Source organism: Cervus canadensis, chromosome 24 (genome assembly GCF_019320065.1).
Source record: "Cervus canadensis isolate Bull #8, Minnesota chromosome 24, ASM1932006v1, whole genome shotgun sequence".
In the NCBI taxonomy this organism is placed as follows: Eukaryota; Metazoa; Chordata; class Mammalia; order Artiodactyla; family Cervidae; genus Cervus; species Cervus canadensis.
In genome coordinates, this window is record NC_057409.1 from 2,186,588 (window position 1) to 2,207,058 (window position 20,471).

The window sequence follows — 20,471 nt, forward strand, 5'->3', positions numbered from 1 at the left end:
CACCCGTGTCTCTGAGCCTCAGTTTTGCCATCTGTGAAATGGGGGCCCAGGGATTCGGTTCCATTGTCTTGATGTTTTCCCACGGTACCATCCCCCTCAGCTGTGACACCCTGGGACAGCCCAGGGACACGTGGGATTCCCACTGCCCGCCTCCCCACGTCCACGGGCGGCTGAATTCACCAAAGTCCATGTGTGACAGCCTCATGCTCTAAGCCATGCTGTATATGCCCAGGGCCAGCTGCCATCTGCCCACACCTGTTCTGCGCGTGAGTTAGCCCACTGGGCACTGGGTGAAATGCATGTTCTTCGTTTCGTGTAATCCTCAAAACCCCCAGGTCATTTGTCCTCAGGTTACAGACGCCAAAGCTAAGGCTCAGAGGGACTGGGAACGTTCCCCGTGGTCACACAGAAAGTGAGGTCTCCTAACGTCAAACCTAGTTCTCTTTGAGTCAAACCACAAACTTGTGCAAGATGTTGAGGAGTGATGCACACTAGCCCTGGGTGTGGAGTCCTATTCACAAGTTCACATGTGTCTGTGCATGGACAGAGGTTTATTTCTGTGTGTATTCACTATTCTCTGTCTATAATGGCTTCAGGGTATGACTTTACAACATGTGCGTGTGTCAAGAACGGATATGTGATCGTTCCTTGAGCATCTACTGTGGGTCTGGCTCTCCATCCTCACCACCACGCGGTGCAGGGTGTGGGTTATTCCCTCTGGGCAGGTGAGGAAAGGGGATCCCAGAGAGGTTGGCTGGGACCACCAAACAGTACCTCTCCCGGCGCACAGGGCCGCCCCTTTGACCGTGGAGAGCATCACTGTCAGGCGTGCCTGGGGTCAGGTAGACCAAACCCTAAAGCAGGAGAGTCCACCTCCTCTCCTTGGTCCTCTCCTCTTCCCAGGGACACTTCACACCCTCCTGCCCTGCTCCCTGCCGTCATCCGTCCATCTGTCTGTCTCTTCCTGTCCCTAAAGGGAGTGGGGGCAGGGGGGCAGGGACAGGGCGCACGGCAGATTAATATGGCCCTGGTGTTCCCAGAGGCCAGGGCCGTACTAATGATGGGGCTGATAGAACGCAGAAGTGTGAAAAGAATTTTAATAGATCTGACAAGTCTAATAAGAATTTGTGTCTAGAAGGGTCCTCCTCTGGGGCCGCCGGCTGACGAGACGCTGACGGCTGAGGCTTGTTTACTGGTTGGCATCGCCACCACCTCTCCTGCCAACTCCTGATTAATCTAATTTGAGACGTTGAGAGCCCAGACTCGGGCACGAGGCAGAGGAGGGGAGGCTCGGAGAGACAGAGGGACAGGAAGGGCCGCTGACAGGCTGTGATGGGAAGTGTCACAGCCCTGCCCTCGCGGGACCCCGGCCCCACCCCGGGCAGAGGCCGCCTCTGCGGGATGACGGGTGCCATTGAAGCTAGCTGAGCCGTCCATAAAGTTTGGTGTTTCTTGCTGTTTCCTTGTTTGTCTTGACAACAGGGCCTGGGGAAGTACCTGCAGCGTGCAGGGCCATGGCTGGTGAAAGGGAGAGGCCAGAGAGGAAGAGACAGAGTGGCCAGAGGAACAAGCAGAGTGAACTCAGACTCCTCCAGCTCATGTGCCTCTGGGCCAGTGGCTCTCCCTGAGCCTCAGTCTCCACATCTGTAAAATGGGAACAGCTGCAACCTAAAGCATGGAGCTGTTGAAAGAATTAGATGAGATATGCCTGGCACTTAGCAGTTCCCATCATCGTTATTCACAGCCAGACCTTTCTGCCACGCCTGCAGGAAGAGCTAGCCCTTAGACAAGTCCCTCACCTTGCCTGGAGTAGAGAACAGGGCCATTCCAGGCTTCGGGTTGTAGAGTGTTCCATACATTCTGAAGGCTGTGTGGGGACCAGGGATGATTCTGCAGGAGGTTGCTGCGTAGAGCTGGCAGGGGTGGTTTGCAGCTAGCATCAGACTGCCTGCATTTGAATTATGGCTCCACAATTTAGGAACCCTGGGATCTTTCAAGTTATGCAACCTCTCAGGGCAGGGCCTCGGTTTTGTCATCCGTGAAATGGGGATGGTAATAATCCCAGCCTCACAGAGGTATTGGGGGAATTAAGTGAGATGATGCATGTAAAGTGCTTACAGTGGGACTGGCATAGAGCCAGCTCTGGGGAAATGTTAACTCTTCCCTGCCCCCCGCTTCCTGTTACCACTCTGACAACATGGCCTCCTCTTGGGCGAGACCTGGGACCCAGATAAGGCAGACCCCAAGTAGTAGAGATGGTGTGGTCATAGCTGCCGGGTTCCCGTGAGACCAGAGATGGGAGGCTTTCTCACCCTCACCCACAGTAAGGGCCAGACCCGAGGCAAGGGTGAGGTGGGCCACCACCACTCTGCCCCACCAACTAGGAGTCTGGAGGGTGAGTAAGCTTAGAGGCAACACCTGGGGGCTCAGCGTGGGAAGCTGAGGGACGTGGAAGCCAGGCCTCCAGTAAGGCCCCAGGGCATGCGTATATCCTATGGGAATCCAGGGAGCGGAGCCCGGATCCCCCTGTGCCAGGCATCTTAAAGCACGTTGTCTCATTTGGTCCTTAAAACAGCCCTTGAGGAAGCTGGAATTTGTTCTCCCCATTTTACAGACAAGGAAGCAGGGCTGGAGAGACAGTGTTTTGCCCAAAGCCAGGTGAGCCGGAGGTCGTCGGGAGCCTGAGTGGCCTGGTTCACTGTCCCTGTCCTTCCTTCTCCCATCACAGGGCATGCCCGCTCACTGCGCCCCAGCCCCAGGAACCCTCATCCATCCAGCCAGCACCAGGCGTGGAGCTGACTGACCACTGTGTATACATTTTCTCATCTAATCACAGTAACCCGCAGCCCAGGTGCTTTTATTATCCTACAAGGGAACTGAGGCTTGGGAAGGTGAGATGGCGTTTCCCCGGTCACACACCGAGCACTGACAGGTGCAGAGTTCGGATGTTGGGCATTTGAGCCCCGGGCGGTAGGGCCCCCTGGAGCTCAGTCACTGACACAGCCCATCTCAGCCCCCTGTTCACCCTCCAGCCATGCCGTCACCTGCCAGCTCCACCCACCCACCCCAGGCAGGGGCCCCGCAACTTTGGGAAGGCATGGAGAGTGTTACTGGGCCCCTCAGTGGGCAGGGGACGGTGAGGGGAGCCCTCTCTCCAGCTTCCTCTCGCCGCCAGATCGGAGGGGTCCTCAAAGGTAGGATCGGCCAGAGCTGCAAATTCTGGCTTAGGAGGCAGCCTGTCTGTGCCTCAAGGGGCCTCGGTCACATGCCAGGCAAACTGTCTGGTCCAGGGTGGTTTCTGCTGCAGCCCCAGGCAGGCACGGTGAGGAGAGTCGGCGCAGAACACAAGTGGGCATGCCTGCACACGCCCGATGCGTGAACCTGGCTGAGGTGGGCTCACCTGTGCAGTTACGTGTGTTCCCACTGTTCACCTCACGCGGGTGCACACACCTCTCCCGTGTCCGTGCACACGGACAAGTGCAAGTATTGTTCGTGTCCCTCACTCCAAGGAGATGCTTGTTTCCATGGTTCACACTCGCGTGAATATACGCCCACAGACTCTCATCTCTCTCCTCTGGGTGACAGACCTGGCAAGGCTGCAGGTCTCGTTTCCCTGCATTACAGGCTCCTGGCCCTTCCTCCTGCATGGACCCCTCAGCTCCCTGGCAGAAGCTCCCTTCATTTTTGAGTAAGAGGTCTTGCTCTGCCTCAGCCGTGAGCTGGGCTTAGGGTCCAGAAAAGGCAGAAGGACCTTGCCCTCACTACTACCTGGACACCAGGGGACTCGCTGGACGTGCCTCAGAACAGGGATGGGTAGAGGCGTGTTGGGGAAAGGGACAGTTCTTCACTAGACGATGGGATACCCTAGGTACTTTCCTACAGAGCCCAGAGGGGAGCTGGGCAAACAGTGTGGGAAGCACATATTTGCTGAATGATTGGAAGGGAAGTGAGAGAAAGAGTCTTATGAAGAAATTGATGGATAGGCGGGTGGGTGGGTGAACAGGTGGACAGACAGATAAAAAGTGGACGGGCAGCTTGAAGAATGGATGGACAACAGATAGATGGATAAAGATATGGTTGAGGATGGATGGATGGAAGAAGAGATGGGTAGATGCAGAGAAGGACGGATGGGTGAATTGATAAATGGACGGATGGATGGATATATGGATGGATGAATAGATGTGGGACAGATTGAATTAACAGGCAAAAAGAACCTCAATTTCTAGGAGTCTCTCTTTTTTTCCCCAGCTGCTGTTGATTACCTGGCCAAAAACGTGAGCCTGTCCACACAGCGTCGCATGAAGCTCGGGGAGCACTCGGCCGTGCTGGGACTGCTGCCTGTGGAAACCGGCCAGGCTTACTAGGGCCCCTGGGGCGACTTGCCCCAGCCCAAGTCCCCAGCCTAACCCTCACTGGCCCCTGACCTCCCATCCTCAGTCCCTTCATCACCCTGGGGTCCCCGGAGGCCAGGGAAGGAAGGAGTCCATTCCCTTCCTGTGGCCAGCCCTCTGGAGACAGGCATCCTGCCCACCATTCACCTGTGGTCAGGGACCTGGAGTGACCCCCTTGGAGTCTGCCCCTTCTGTCTCCCCACTGGAGGGTCTACTGATCAACCCGCTGTCTTGCCCCAGCCAAACTCTGTCATGGGCTCTGTCATCTCAGACCCAAAGATCAAAGCTCACCCTGAGCAGAGCACCTTGGGCAGCCAAAGGAGGATGCTGCCTGGGATGAGGTCCAGCAGCCCTTTGACCCCAGCGCCAGCAGGTGCCCTGGACAGAGGTGGAGCCCATGGGGCTGATCTCGGCAGAAGTGCTGGGAGCCAGCCCTCCCGGGTGGGTCTCTGGCTCAGGGCCTGAACCACAGCGCGTCCTTCTTAGCAAAGGAGGTGGGGACCTTGGCCCTGGGCTGCTCCCAGGAATTATCCGTGAATTCTGAGGACTTCAGGACCTCTCCACACACCTCTGCCAGGTTGAAGGGGGAAATCTCGCCCAAGCAAGGGGACTGGGGGGACCAGGAAGAAGCTTAGTCAGGGGGGCAGGGCCACATGGGTGGGGCTTGTTGGCAGTGGGCTGGCCCAGGGTCCCAGGACCCAGGCCAGGTATTCGGAAGCAGCTTTAGGCTCTAACACTGATGCCCTGGTTCCAACCTTGCCCACCCCGTGTGGGGTCTGGGGAGCACACAGACCCTCCAGTTTTCTCATTTGCTGAATCAGATGGCGGGGGGGAGGACATCAAGTCCTGAGGACACGTGGGTGACGAGGCAGGCTGAGGAGGGTTTCATAGCCGGGGTTCCCCTGCTTGTGGGCGGCAAACCTTGGTTGCCAAAGGCTTCAGTGGTCTGCCTTCAAGTCCACACCCCGTGGAGCTTCGAATTCTCACAAAGCCTCCTTCAGAGACCCGGGTCCATCCCCTGAATGTCCTGCCCTCTAGGAATGGCGCCGCCATCTGCTCTAGAGAAGGGTTCTTGGATCATCAGGGACTGCTTGCCCCACAGACAAGACCACAGAGTCCCCTTGGCATTTGGGGGGTAGGAGGGGCATGTCCCTGTCCCACCCAGACTGGCATCTTTCAGTGTTGACCCATTCTCAGCTGAGATGGCTCTGTCTTCTGACCCAGCACACCCGGGCATGGAGATGTGGTCAGTCTTTGAGCCACGGCCCCTGGGCAGAGAGGGGCCCCAAAGGTTCTGGAGAAGAGGGCAAGGTCATCTTCCGTGGCCACTCCAGTGGCTCTCCCCAGCTGCCTTCTCTTTACACGTTGAGACCTTCAGGGGAGTGGCTCAAGCCCCTGACTACGGCCTCCCTTGTAGCTTTTCACCACCTTCACCCTTGATCAAAATTACATTCATCTTCATCACCATCATCACGATCTACACGTGGATCACCTGATCAGGTACTGCTGGGTCAGAGGCACTTGAGACGGGAGACACGGCAGTGAGTCTGCGCAGACCGGAGCAGGTGGCTTGGCCCCTCCCGGGCACCCGGCGCCCCCTCTTTGCCCAACTCACGCCTCGCCCTCAGCTCACAGGACACTCCCAGAGGGAAAGGCTGCCGCTTTGGGAATCAACCTGCGTCCCTCACTACTGGGGAGCCGGGTTGGCAAGATACTAGGACACATTCCTGCACGGACATCACCTCTGTGACAGACCCTCTCACCTACTTCCCATCTTCAGACTCCGTAGTCTCAGGCCTGTCCTGGACCATGACCAAGGTGGCCTGTATCTCTGGTTTTCGAGGAGCCTATGATTAACTGGGGACAAACAGACTCTTTGGTAGCAGTGGACACCCAGACATGTGTGGCCCATCAAGTTCAGCCAAAGTTTCAACGGGAGCATCCAAGGCGGAGACTTTGGGCTCTTCAAGCTCTGGAGAAAAAGGAAGGATGTGTGTTGTCTGTTGGTGACCCGGTCCGTGTTTTTGTAGCTGTCATAGCCAGGAAGCAGTTCTTCCTTCAGCCTTCATCCACATTCCTTGAATGGTCAGTCTTCCCCTTTGGAAGCCGGTCTCAGCAATCCTCTGCATCTCCTTATACCCTAGGTTTTCTGGGAGCAGCAGGGATCTCAGGCTGATGACATCAAAACCACCCAGCTCCCCCCCGCCCCCGGAAGTGACATTCCAATGCTAGGACCAATCCCAAATATTTGCCTCCGATGGCAAAATGGGTGTAAACCAAATGATTTCTTCTTACATCCATCTTCTTTGGAGTTCTCCCAAGCAACCATCTTAGTAGAAAATGGGACTTATTCTCCCAGAGGCCCCACCCTCCTCAGAAAGAGACCCTGACAGGTTTTTTTTTTCCTAAAACCTAAGTGTATTAATGTGTCTAACCAACTCAGTCTGTAAAATTCCGTCTGGTGTTGGCAGCTTGCAGCTTCACCGGCAAGATGATACTGGATGAGAATTATAAAGCTTCCAACTCTTGAGGGTTGACCACAGGCTGAGAAAGGTCTGAATCCCAGTGGCGAGGCTGGCCCAGAAACAATCCCGCTCCAGCCCTGTAAATAGAGTCCATAGCAAAATAAAACATACTTCCTCCAACTTCTCACAAGTAGCTATTGGTCCTACCTATGGGGCCCCTCTTCTGAACTCATTGTACATTAGTTGGAAATGTGGTGATGTGCTGTTCGTTTATAGGAAGTTGACTTTTATAAATATATATATAAATACTTAAAAAAAAAAAAAAAGGAACGGAAACCCCCACGGTGCGTGTCGTGCTAGCGCCAGGGACCATCTGTAGGGATATATCTGCATATCGTGTGTTTCAAATTATACATTCCGGGCTTTGTTGGGTTCTTTCATTTTGGTTGCTTTGTTTTTCATTTGGTATTTCTCTCTTGCTATGAAAAAAAAAAGTGATGTGTAAGAACCAAGCTATGTTTTTTTTTACTCACATGTTTTCCTTGATTTACATTTGCCGTTCTTTTGCCAGAGGAACGTGAAGGAGGAGAGAGATGGGGGGGACGAAAGAAAAGGAGAGACTAATCGAGAGAGAGGTTTGCCCAGAAGGAAAATGAGAAGGTCAGATTTTCCATCTGGTGATGGCTTGAGAACATGGCAGATTCGTGCCTCTGATCACGCCACCGAAATCCTGTGTTGTTGGACATGGGGCAGGCAGCACATTCAGAGATGTGGATCCAGGAACTTGGGAAACTCCACGATGGCCCGAAAAAGACACGATACTCTGGGGCCTCTCTCAGGCCGATACGCTCCTCAAGCCCCCAGCGCGCCCTTCACTGTTGGATGCTTTTTGAGGCTGACTGACCTTCTCCTTCCCCTCCCGCAGAGGCGCCACAACCGAGGCCAAACGGGGGTCCTCCAGCCACTGTCTTCAAAAGCTCAGAGACATCTGTGTATGGATAAGGCCAATCCCGACCCGGGAACTGTCCGCATAGCACTCTAGATCATTCCTTCTTCCTAGTGACGGCAACTTGGTTGCTGCTGTGTTTGACTCACAGCCATTTTCCTCCATGTGGGAGTGAGTGTGTGTGCGTGAGAGTGTGAGTGGGGTGTCCGCGTGGGCGCAAAGCTGTGTGTTTAAGTATAATCGCACCATAATTTATTCAGCTATATGGAGTAGTAGACTAGAAAGAGAAACTGGCATTTGCTTTAACTACCTGCTTGTAAGCGCTTCCTCTGTAACTCAGGCGTAACTGTTACATATACATTAAAAAGAAATGAAAAGCATCTCCAGGGTTCCACATACTCAATTGATCTCCATGTGCATGCGGCTGCCCTTAAAAGGGACTGAGGGGCAGTCAAGAAGACCTTTGACCTAATCTAGAGAGTGTGTGTTGGGGGTAGGAATAACATTTCTCTTGCGCCCCACCAGGTCTCCCAGTGCTAAGCAGATGCTGGGCACATAGCAAAAGCTTCATCAGTGTTTGTTCAGTGGACGCATCTTTCTGGTGAAACCTCAGTTCTCTCCACCAGAATTTTCCTGCCACTAAACATAGAACCTTCTGTGGTCTCTCCTAGTGTCAGTATACAGAATTTGCAAGGTGGGAGACAGCTCACAAGTTTACTTATTGCCTTTCAAGCAGAGCCTGATATGAGAGATTTGGGGGGCACGTGAATTATTGGAGAGCCTTCAAGAGAAATCCTTGAGGGCAGTGGTCCCCAACTGTTTTGGCACCAGAGACTGATTTCATGGAAGGCGATTTTTCCACGGGGGACTGGGGCAGGGGGAATGATTTCAGGACGATTCAAGCATATTACATTTATTGTGCACTTTATTTCTGTTATTATTATATAAGCTGCACCTCGGATCATCAGCCATTAGATCCAGGAAGTTGGGGAGCCCTGCTTAAGGGAGTGAAAGAAGAAGGATGGGAGAAGGGGAAGGAGCTGGGCAAAGGAGGTTTTGGGCTGGAGTCTAGCCCTAACCTGGTCCTGCAGAGAGCTCTGGACTGAGAATCGGAGAATAGAGTTCGCCTCACCTTGATACCAGGGGATTTTTGCTGCACAGATCAGTCATTCACTGGCTGCTGGCTGTGCCTGGGGATGGGATGGGTGGGTAAAGGGTTTATGTGGCCAAGCACCTCTGGTTAAAGTGGCCCCTGTGGGCTGAGGGCAGTTCTGCAGAGAAAGGAATGGCAGTGAGCCCTAAGCAGCAGCTCACATCGGTGAGGAGACGGGTGCGCCAGCCCAGTCAAAGGGCCTCTAGGCAAGGACCAGCCTCATCTACTCCACACGCCTTCCTCTGGCTCCAAACCAGGGCACCCGTGTCAAACCAGGGCGCCGGTTTACATGGGTCATCTGAACAGGGAGGGGGCGAGTTGGAGGAGTTTGGGGGAGATAATGTACATGAAGGATTGGTAACGTGCACGCGAAGGAAGAGCCTGAGTCCACCCATTCCAGCCAAGTTCTCTTCCCAAGGTCAGACCAGTCGGAAGGCTGCCAGGCATCCTTCTCTACATAGAATCCCTGCAGTGCGATGAGGTCTATACCAGCCCCCTAAGGAATCCGGGCAGCTTATGGCAGAATCAGGCTCTCAGCCACAATTCACCTCAGGTCTGTCTGCCTATCTACCTGCCACCCCAACTGAGCAATTGTTCAGTAAATTGGGAAGATACGGGGGAGAGTCAAGAACTAGTCAAGTTCTACCTCTGACCTCTGCATATGACTTGTGGGTCCTGAGACACTTTTCTCTCCCCATAAGACCCTATTTCCATATATTTTTTAAAAAGCAGACTTGGCGATATCTAAAGATCTTCCAGGTTACCATGACAATAAACTGAGCCACAGGCTGATCTCAAAGCAGCCTGGAGCGTGCCCAGGTGGCTAGGAGTTGTCCATCAGCAGTGCTCGGGAAGCAGCACAAACTGCTAAACGCTCGGTTTATGATGCCAAGTTGCCTCAGACCCAGATCTGCCCTTGGACCCCCCCAGAAAGCTCTCTGACCCCCTCTTAGGGAGCTTTCTGGGATCCCACTCAACAACCTTTGTTGGTATCCCAAAGAAAGCTGAGAGACATAGCCCTGTACCCAGGCACATACTTAATATCCAAAATAAAATCAGGTTTCTGTACCTAAGGGAAAAGGGAAGAATGGATATTTATTACTAACAGACAAGTGAGTACCGGTCAGCTTCTGCTACAGCAGTGCTGCGTAATATAGCCGTCTCTATGCCTGTCTCATTTGTGAGGCACACATTATGGTGAGTTTCACAGCCTTTCCTTGAGAAAATTTATTAGTGAAGGAAAGAGTTTCCTGAGGCAGGAGGTAAATGGATCCTTGAGATGGGAGGAAACCCAGAACAGAGACTAGGATTTCTGAGTATAATCCTGTCTGTTGCCAAGTTAAGTCTAGAATGTCTCGTCCTCCCAAGAATGCAGCTCCCACAACTCCGTCCCATCCACTCCCCAGGCTGGCACTGGCTGACTCTGCACAGAGAATCCCTCCTGCTCCTGATCGTGTAAATGTCCGGGGCAGGGAGCAGGGACTCACCTGCAAGGGGCATCAGGAGACTGCACTCAGGCCTCCGGACACCTCCACTCCCCCCCCGGAATGAATCAAATGTGCTGTCCCAGGTGAAGCTCCATCCTTGGTTCAAGGCGCCCTCTGTGTGAACTGTAGACAAGCTACTCCCCGTCTTCCTTCAGGTGGAGCTAAAATCTGTCACACGATAACAGGCTGGAAGGCAGTAGCAATGACCCAAAACTCGGTGGCTTAAAACACCAAAGGTGTACATATTTCCTTGTTCATATTCATGTTCAAGACTCACCATAGCCAGCCTGATAGAGAATGGACATTACCTTGAATGTTACTGGTCACTGGTATCAGAAGGAGAGAGGTGGTGAATTGTGTGCTATCTCCTAAAGCTTCCACCCGAGGGACTTAGGTCACTTCTCCTCACCCCTCATAGACCAAAGCAAGTGTGATGGCCCCAATGAACTTGAAAGGGAGCAGGGAAGTGTAATCCATCCTGTGTCTGGGAGGTGAGAGGCTGAACTGTTGGGAACAACCTTCCTGACCACATCTGCTGCAGGGGGCTTACATGAGGATTAAATAAGGCTAAAGATGAGAAGGTGAAAGCAAACATTTCCTTAAGCACCACCTCTGTGCTCTTCTCTCAGATGTCGGGAAGGGCAGGGAGTAGCAATAAAAAGACAGACATAGACAGTCTCTTCTCTACGGGAATGGGAACTCCATCTGCAGAGCTCGGGTGATGGGCCCAGGCACACAAATTTTGTCATATCATCATCATAACAGCCTTGTAAGGTTGGAATCTCACCCTCAGTGTCTGAGGAAGAAACTAAGGGTCAGAGAGTTGAAGTCACTTCCCCAAGCTCACACTGCTGGTCAGCGGAAAAGACTGAACTCTCCAAAAGAAGGCTTCCATGTCACACTTTTAAATTAACTTAAAATTTTAATGTGCTGGAGAGATGAAGGTGGGGTCTTGTCTGAGGGTGGATATCCAGGGTCTCTACCCCATAGAAACCAAGGAGGGCTGCCTTCCACAATCTGGCTCAAACAGAGAGTTCATTCAAGGTCAGAGAGCCCTGCAGATCAGCTCCTTGGCTGGTGATGAGACACCATCCAAGTAACCCACAGGGGTCAGCAGTGCAGTGGTCCCTCCCAGAGTGCATATCATATCCACCCTCTGAAGCTGAGGAAATGTTGGCTAGAAAAGTGAGCTTTAGAGAGAGAAAACACTAACATTTATGGGGCCTACTATGTGCCAGGTGGTCCTCATCCATTGTTTTAGTTAACCTTCCCAATATCCCAATGAGGTAGGCATTGCAGATCCCACTATTTGGATTAGGAAATGGGCCCCCAGCCAGGAGGGAGAGAAGCAGAGATTCAAACCCAGACCTCACTGGTCCAAGTACCCTGCCCATTATAGCAAACTGCCTCCCCCAAATGGGAGTAGGACACTGTGTGAACTAGGAGGGCAATGCTTCTTGAAAAGAAGTGTATCATCCAGCCATTGCCACAATAATCATACAGCCAGTGGAACGGGCTGTCTCAAAATCCAGTGGCTTACCACAAGCGTTCATTCTCACCTTCACAGTTTGGTGGGTTAATGGTGACTTGACTAAGTTAGGCATGGATGGTGTGGTGACTTGACTAAGTTAGGCATGGATGGTGTGGTAGGCAGAACTCTCTGAAGTTCACTAAGACTCCTACCTCTTGGCATATATGCCCTGTATAGTCCCCTGCCATTGAAGGTGGGCAGGATCTGTGAAGATGTGGAGATGGTCACTATTTTGATATGGTTATGTCATCTGGCACAGATGATGGGATGGTCACTTATGTGATTACATTACATTACAGAAGACTTCATCACAGCAGCATTCGGTGAGGTCTCCTGCTGCATTTAAAGAAGTGTGCTCTCAATGTTGTGGCAGCCTGGATGGGAGGGGAGTTTGGGGGAGAATGGGTGTATGTATATATATGGCTGTTCACCTGAAACTATCACATTATTAAACAGCTATGTCTCAATGCACAGTAAAAAGTTGCTTAAAAAAAAAAGAAGTGAGCTGCTATATTACAAGAGGGCCATTGCTAGGATGTGAGGTCACCCTCTAGGAGCTGTGAGTGACTCTTGACTGACAGGCAACAAGAAAGAGGAGACTTCAGCCCTATGGAAGGAACTGAATTCTGCCAATACCCTGAACAGACTCTTCCCCATCAAGCCTTCTGATGAGATCACAGCCCCTGCAAATACCTCAAATTAAGCCTGGTGAGATCCTCAGCAGAGGAGACCCAGCTATGCTGGCCCAGACTTCTCATCTACAGAAACTGTCAGATAATTAATGAGTTGTCTTAAGTCACTAAATTTGTGGTAATTTTTTATGCAGCAATAGAAAAGTAAAACAGATGGGCAGCTGGACTTCAGGCTGCAAGTCTGACAATAATTGTTCTGGGCGGACCATGAAGAAAAGAGATTCTGGGTCTTAGTTACAGATCACCAGAGTTCTAAGGGCATTTGGAGGGGGAATCCCATTTCAAGCTTCTTTCCTATCAGATCTACTAACAACCTATTGGCCACAGCAAGTTTCATGAGTAAGCCCAAAATTAAGAGTTAGGAAAGTCCATTCTGCCCATCTCAGGGCAGGGAAAGGATATGGATGCAAAAATTTTTTACAGGGAGTATACAAAAGATTTAGCACAAAAATTATCTGTCTGATTCTACCTCCTCCACTTCTACGGGCACACAAGTGACCAATAAGCAGTTACCTCCACGGTGTATTTGAAGTCCGTGAGGCCCTCTTCCCCAGTCCTGAAATTTACCTCTCGAAGAAAGCCTCCAAGAGAGGGAGGTGGGATCCAGGAGAAATCAGGGTGAGGATTAGGAGATCAGTACACAGTTTGTGGGTCACCAGGAGCAGCTTTGGATAAAACTGGTTTTGGTAGGAGCATTCCCAAGTAGAAGGACTTAGGTAAGAGTTGGAGTAGGGATGGCAGATGCCTTGGTTTGGACTGGGACCACACTCCCTCCTTTTGTGAAGCCAGGCTTGAAAGAAGCCCTTGAGTTGCCCATGCCATAAGGATGAGCATTTCCTTTGCGCCAGGGCTTCATATACATAATTTTTCTGTTTAAGAGGGCAGATTCTGAAATCAGACATTATGTTCCAGTCCTAACCTTGGGGAAGTAGTCTAAACTCCTCTAAAGACTCAGTTTTCTTGTCATTTATAAAACTGGCATAATGATGGTACTGATTCCCAAGGTAGTTATAAAGATTAAATGACACAGAATAAAGAAATTTATTAATTTTCTTTAGCCCTGTGTTTCACAAACTTATGTGACCACAAGATCTTTTACCATAGGAATGCTTATTAATATGGAGAGGTTCCTGTAGCTTCCTAGAAGCCAGTGGAAAATGGGAAACCTGATAAGTAACCCAAGTACCAGTGTGAATGAGAACTAGAAAACTTGCTAAAAGAACATTCTCCCTGATATCTTGCTAAATAGGACAATGTGATAAAATAAATAAAAACTAAAGAATAAGCTCCTGAATACACTATACAGTCCATGGGATTCTCCAGGCCAGAATACTGGAGTGGGTAGCCCTTGCCTTCTCCAGGGGACCTTCCCAACCCAGGGATTGAACTCAAGTCTCCCACATTGCAGGCAGATTCTTTACCAGCTGAGCCATAAATAAATATAACAGACCATTTTTCTCCTTTTAGGTTCTTTAAACTATATGATTCTTTTTTAAAAGTATTATATTATTTGGGAAACTTCAATATATGTACACATAATACACACAAGTTGGATTTAGGTCTATCATTCATTATTTTCTGTTTATAACTCCAATTTAAATTTCCCTGTTCCTTTCTTCCTGCCTTATTTTGGATTTTAAAATATATTTTATTGTTTAATTTATCTCTTGACTCTCTTTATGTTATTTTTTAGTTGTTGGTCTAGAAATTAAGCGGTTGTCTCTTGCAGCTCAGATGGTAAAGAATCCACCTGCAACGCAGGAAATCCAGGCTCGATCCCTGGGTTGGGAAAAGCCCCTGGAAAAGGAAATGGCTACCCACTCCAGTATTTTTGCATGGAGAACTCCATGGACAGAGGAGCCTGGTGGGCTCCAATCCATGAGGTCACAAAGAGTTGGACATGACTGAGCAACTAACATTTTCACTTCCACTCTTTCTAGGAATTATTATAATATATATATATTATATAATTTCTTCACAGTATTCTTAGCTGTAGGAAATTTCTATAATTTCTATATTAGCTTCTGTAAACTAATATTTTACAACTTCACATAAAACATAACCTTACAACCCTTGATGTTATAGCTGTGTGTGTTACATGTATATACATTGAACCTTCCCAAATAATATAATGCTTTTTTTAAAAAACAAGCATGTATTTTAAAGAACTTATGAGGAGAAAAATGGTCTGTTATATTTACCCAAATATCTACCATGTCTGCTGCTCTTCCTCTACTCCTGAAGTTCAAGTTTCTCTCTAGTATCAGTTTCCTTCAGCCAGGACGTCCTTTAGTCTTTCTTCTAGAGCATATCTGCTGGTTAAGACTTCTCTGAGTTTTCCTCCATTTAAGAATATCTTTAGTTCATCTTCATTTCTGAAGGATATTTTTGCTAGGTATAGAATTCCAGTTTGGTGGTTATTTTCATTCTGAAAAGATGTTGTTCTGATGTCTTCTGGCCTCTGTGGTTTCTAAGGAATTCACAGTTCCTTACATTTCTGTTGCCATTTGTGTAACATGTAGTCTTACTATGACTGCTTTGATGACTTTTCTTTATCTTTTATTTGCAGAAGGTTGATTAAATTTGTATTTAGACCTGGTTTTCTTTTTTTTCTTTTTTTAATATTATAGTGTAGTTCAGAGAAGGCAGTGGCACTGCACTCCAGTCCTCTTGCCTGGAAAATCCCATGGATGGAGGAGCCTGGTGGGCTGCAGTCCACGGGGTTGCAAAGAGTTGGACACGACTGAGTGACCTCCCTTTCACTTTTCACTTTCATGCATTGGAGAAGGAACTGGCAACCCACTCCAGTGTTCTTGCCTGGAGAATCCCAGGGACGGGGAGCCTGGTGGGCTGCCGTCTATGGGGTCGCGCAGAGTCGGACACGACTGAGCGACTTGGCGGCAGCAGCAGCAGCAGCGTAGTGTGGTTGCTTTAGTGTTGGGTTAGCTTCTCCGGTGCAGCAGTGTCAATCAGCTACATGTTTACACACACTCCTTACTTTTTAAATTTCCTTCCCATTTCGGTCACCACAGGGCCCTGAGTAGAGTTTCCTATGCTATACAGTAGGTTCTCATTACTTATGTATTTTATAAATAGGAGTGTATACGTATTAATTCCAGTCTCCCGATTCACCCCTCCTCCTTTCTTTCCTCTTTGGCGTCCATATGCTTGTTCTGTACGTCTGTGTCTCTATTTCTGCTTTGCAAATAGGTTCATCTGTGCCTGTGTCTGGTTTCCTTTGGGCTTATCCTCTGTGGGGCTTACTAACCTCTTGAACCTGTAAATGTATACTTTTTTCACTTAAGTTTGGGAATTTTTCAGGCATTATATTTTACTTAGTATTTATCCTATTATCTCTTTCTCCTCTTATTCAGGGATTCCCATGATAGAAATATTCCATCTTTTCTTATTGTCCCACAGGTCATTGAGGTTCTGTTAATTAAAAAAAAATTTTTTCCTCTGCTCTTTGGATTAGGTAATTTCTATTGATCTGTTCTCACTTCACTGACTGTTTTCTCTATTATGTTTATTCTGCTATTAAACTCACCTAGTGACTTTAAAATTTTTTTCTGATATTGAATGTTTCAGTTATAAAATTTCCATTTGGTTGTCTCTTGTAGTTTCTATTTCTCTGCTAAGAATTTCTACCTTCCCTTTTATTTGAAGAATGATCACTTCACCTCATGGGGTATGATTATAAATATAAATAAAGTCTCTAATAATTCCAATATCTGGATCACCTCAGAGTTAGCATCTGTTGATTATCTTTTCCCTTAAGAATTGGTTTATCTTGTTCCATTGGTCTATATTTCTGTTTTTGTGCCAGTACCATACTGTCTTGATAAATGTAGCTTTGTAGTATAATCTGAAGTCAGGAAGGTTGATTCTTCAAGCTCCACTCTTGTTTCTCAAGACTGCTTTGGCTATTCAGGGCCTTTTGTGTTTCCATATGAATTGTGAATTTTTTTTTGTTCTAGTTCTGTGAAAAATGTCATTGGTAATTTGATGAGGATCACGTTGAATCTGTAGATTGTGTTTGGTAGTACAGTCATTTTCACAATATTTATTCTTCTTACCAAGGAACATGGAATCTCTCTCCATCTGTTTATGTCATCTTTGATTTGTTTCATTAGTGTCTTATAAATTTCTGTGTACAGTTCTTTTGTCTCCTTAGGTAAAGTATTCCTATATATTTAATTCTTTTTGTTGCAATGGTGAATGGGATTAATTCGTTAACTTCTCTCTCTGATTTTTTATTGCTAGTATATAGAAATGCAAGTCATTTCTGTGTATTGATTTTGTATCCTGCAACTTTGCTAAATTCACTGATTCATTTCAGTTTGGTTGAGGTCAGTTGCTCAGTCATGCCCGACTCTTTGCGACCCCATGGACTGCAGCACGCCATGCCTCTCTGTCTATCATCAACTCCTGGAGTTTGCTCAGACTCATGTCTATTGAGTCAGTGATGCCATCCAACCATCTCATCTTCTGTTGTCCCTTTCTCCTCCCACCTTCAATCTTTCCCAGCATGAGGGTCTTTTCCAAGGAGTCAGTTCTTTGCATCAGGTGGCCAAAGTATTGGAGTTTCAGCTTCAACATCAGTCGTTCCTATGAATGTTCAGAACTGATTTCCTTTAGGATTGACTGGTTGGATCTCCTTGCAGTCCAAGGGACTCTCAAGAGTCTTCTCCAACACCACAGTTCAAAAGCATCAATTCTTCGGCACTCAGCTTTCTTTATAGTCCAACTCTCACATCCATACATGACTACTGGAAATACCATAGCTTTGACTAGATGGACCTTTGTTGGCAAAGTAATGTCTCTGCTTTTTAATATGCTGTCTAGGTCAGTCATAGTTTTCCTTCCAAGGAGCAAGCGTCTTTTAATTTCACGGCCTCAGTCGCCGTCTGCAGTGATTTTGGAGCCCAAAAAAGGAAAGTCTGTTACTGTTTCCACGTCTATTTGCCATGAAGTGATGGGACCAGATGCCATGGTCTTAGTTTTCTGAATGTTGAGTTTTAAGCCAACTTTTCACTCTCCTCTTTCACTTTCATCAAGAGGCTCTTTGGTTCTTCACTTTCTGCCCTAAGTGTAGTGTCATCTGTGTATCTGAGGTTATTGATATTTCTCCCAGCAATCTTAATTCCAGCTTGTGCTTCATCCAGTCCAGCATTTCTCATGGTATACTCTGCATATAAGTTAAATAGGCAGGGTGACAATATACAGCCTTGAAGTACTCCTTTCCCAATTTGGGACCAGTCTGTTGTTCCATGTCCAGTTCTAACTGTTGCTTCTTGACCTGCATACAGATTTCTCAGGAGGCAGGACAGTGGTCTGGTATTCCCATCTCTTGATTTTTCACAGTTTATTGTGATCCACAGAGTCAAAGGCTTTGGCATAGTCTATAAAGCAGAAGTCGATGGTTTTCTGGAACTCTCTTGCATTTTCTATGATCCAACATATGTTGGCAATTTGATCTCTGGTTCCTCTGCCTTTCCTAAACCCAGCTTGAACATCTGGAAGTTCATGGTTCTTTCGGATTAGAATGAAAACTGACCTTTTCCAGTCCTGTGGCCACTGCTGAGTTTTCCAAATTTGCTGGCATACTGAGTGCAGCGCTTTCATAGCATCATCTGTTAGGATTCGAAATAGTTCAACTGGAATTCCATCACCTCCACTAGCTTTGCTTGTAGTGATGCTTCTTAAGGCCCACTTGACTTCACTTTCCAGGATGTCTGGCTCTAGGTGAGTGATCACACCATTGTTATTATCTAGGTCATGAAGATCTTTTTTGTACAGTTCTTCTGTGTATTCTTGGCACCTCTTCTTAATATCTTCTGCTTCTGTTAGATCCATACCATTTCTGTCCTTCATTGGGCCCATCTTTGCATGAAATATTTCTTTGGTATCTCTAATTTTCTTAAATAAATCTCTAGTCTTTCCCATTCTATTGTTTTCCTCTATTTCTTTGCACTGATCACGAGGAAGGCTTTCTTATCTCTCCTTGCTATTCTTTGGAACTCTGCATGCAAATGGGTATATCTTTCCTTTTCTCCTTTGTCTTCCACTTGTATTCTTTTCACAGTTATTTGTAAGGCCTCCTCAGACAACCATTTTGCCTTTTTACATTTCTTTTTCTTGGGGATGGTCTTGGTCACTGCCTCCTGTACAGTGTCACAAACCTCTGTCCATAGTTCTTCAGGCACTCTGTCTATCAGATCTAATCCCTTGAATCTATCTGTCACTTCCACTGTAAAATTGTAAGGGTTTCAATTTAGGTCATACCTGTCTAGTGGTTTTCCCTACTTTCTTTAAGTCTGAATTTGGCAATAAGGAGTTCATGATCTGAGCCACAGTCAGCTTCCAGTCTTGTTTTTGCTGACTGTATAGAGTTGCTCCATCTTTGACTGCAAAGAATATAATCAATCTGATTTCGGTATTGACCGTCTGGTGATGTGCCTGTATAGAGTCTTCTCTTGTGTTGTTAGAAGAGGGTGTTTGCTATGACCAGTGTTCTCTTGGCAAAACTCTATTAGCCTTTGCCCTGCTTCATTCTGTACTCCAAGGCCAAATTTGCCTTTTACACCAGGTGTTTCTTGACTTCCTACTTTTGCATTCCAGTCCCCTATAAAGAAAAAGATATCTTTTTTGGATGTTAGTTCTAGAAGGTCTTGTAGGTCTTCTTAGAACCGTTCAACTTTAGCTTCTTCAGCATTACTGGTCGGGGCGTAGACTTGGATTACTGTGATATTGAATGGTTTGCATTGGAAATGAACAGAGATCATTCTGTCGTTTTTGAGATATACTGCATTTCAGACTCTTTTGTTTACTATGATGGCTACTCCATTTCTTCTAAGGGATTCCTGCCCACAGTAGTAGATATAATAGTCATCTGAATTACATTCCCCCATTTCAGTCCATCTTAGTTCACTGATTCCTAGAATGTTGATGTTCACTCTTGCCATCTCTTGTTTGACAACTTCCAATTTGCCTTATCACTGCAGGTGGTGATTGCAGCCATGAAATTAAAAGATGCTTACTCCTTGGAAGGAAAGTTATGACCAACCTAGACAGCATATTAAAGAGCAGAGACATCACTTTGTCAACAAAGGTCCGTCTAGTCAAAGCTATGGTTTTTCCAGTGGTCATGTATGGATGTGAGAGTTGGACTATAAAGAAAGCTGAGTGCCAAAGAATTGATGCTCTTGAACTGTGGTGTTGGAGAAGACTCTTGAGAGCCCCTTGGACTACAAGGAGATACAACCAGTCAATCCTAAAGGAAATCAGTTCTGAACATTCATAGGAACGACTGATGTTGAAGCTGAAACTCCAATACTTTGGCCACCTGATGCGAAAAGCTGACTAATTGGAAAAGACTCTGATGCTGGTAAAGATCGAGGGCAGGAGGAGAAGGAGACGACAGAGGATGAGATGGTTGGATGGCCTCACCAACTCAATGGACATGGGTTTGGATGGACTCCGGGAGTTGATGATGGACAGGGAGGCCTGGCGTGCTGCAGTTCATGGGGTCGCAAAAAGTCGGACATGACTGAGCGACTGAACTGAACTGATGGACCTAACATTCTAGGTTTCTATGCAATATTGCCCTTTACAACATTGGACTTTACTTCCATCACCAGTCATATCCGCAACTGGGCATCATTTTTGCTTTGGCTCCATCCCTTCATTCTTTCTGGAGTTATTTCTCCACTGATCTCTAGTAGCATATTGGGCACCTACCGACCTGGGGAGTTCATCTTTCAGTGTCTTATCTTTTTGCCTTTTCGTACTGTTCATGGGGTTCTC

General features: G+C 47.8%; 1 protein-coding gene across 3 annotated transcripts in view; it reads left to right on the top strand.

Moving 5' to 3' along the window:
* PAX7 (paired box 7) overlaps positions 1–8,176 on the top strand; it is a 107,413-nt gene extending 99,237 nt beyond the window's left edge. For all 3 annotated transcript variants that reach the window (XM_043445911.1, XM_043445913.1, XM_043445912.1), the window contains exon 9: positions 4,249–8,176. In XM_043445911.1, the coding sequence (XP_043301846.1) occupies positions 4,249–4,364 (116 nt within the window). In that variant the 3' untranslated portion in view covers positions 4,365–8,176. The remainder of the gene's footprint in view (positions 1–4,248) is intronic.
* Positions 8,177–20,471: the final 12,295 nt, after the last annotated feature.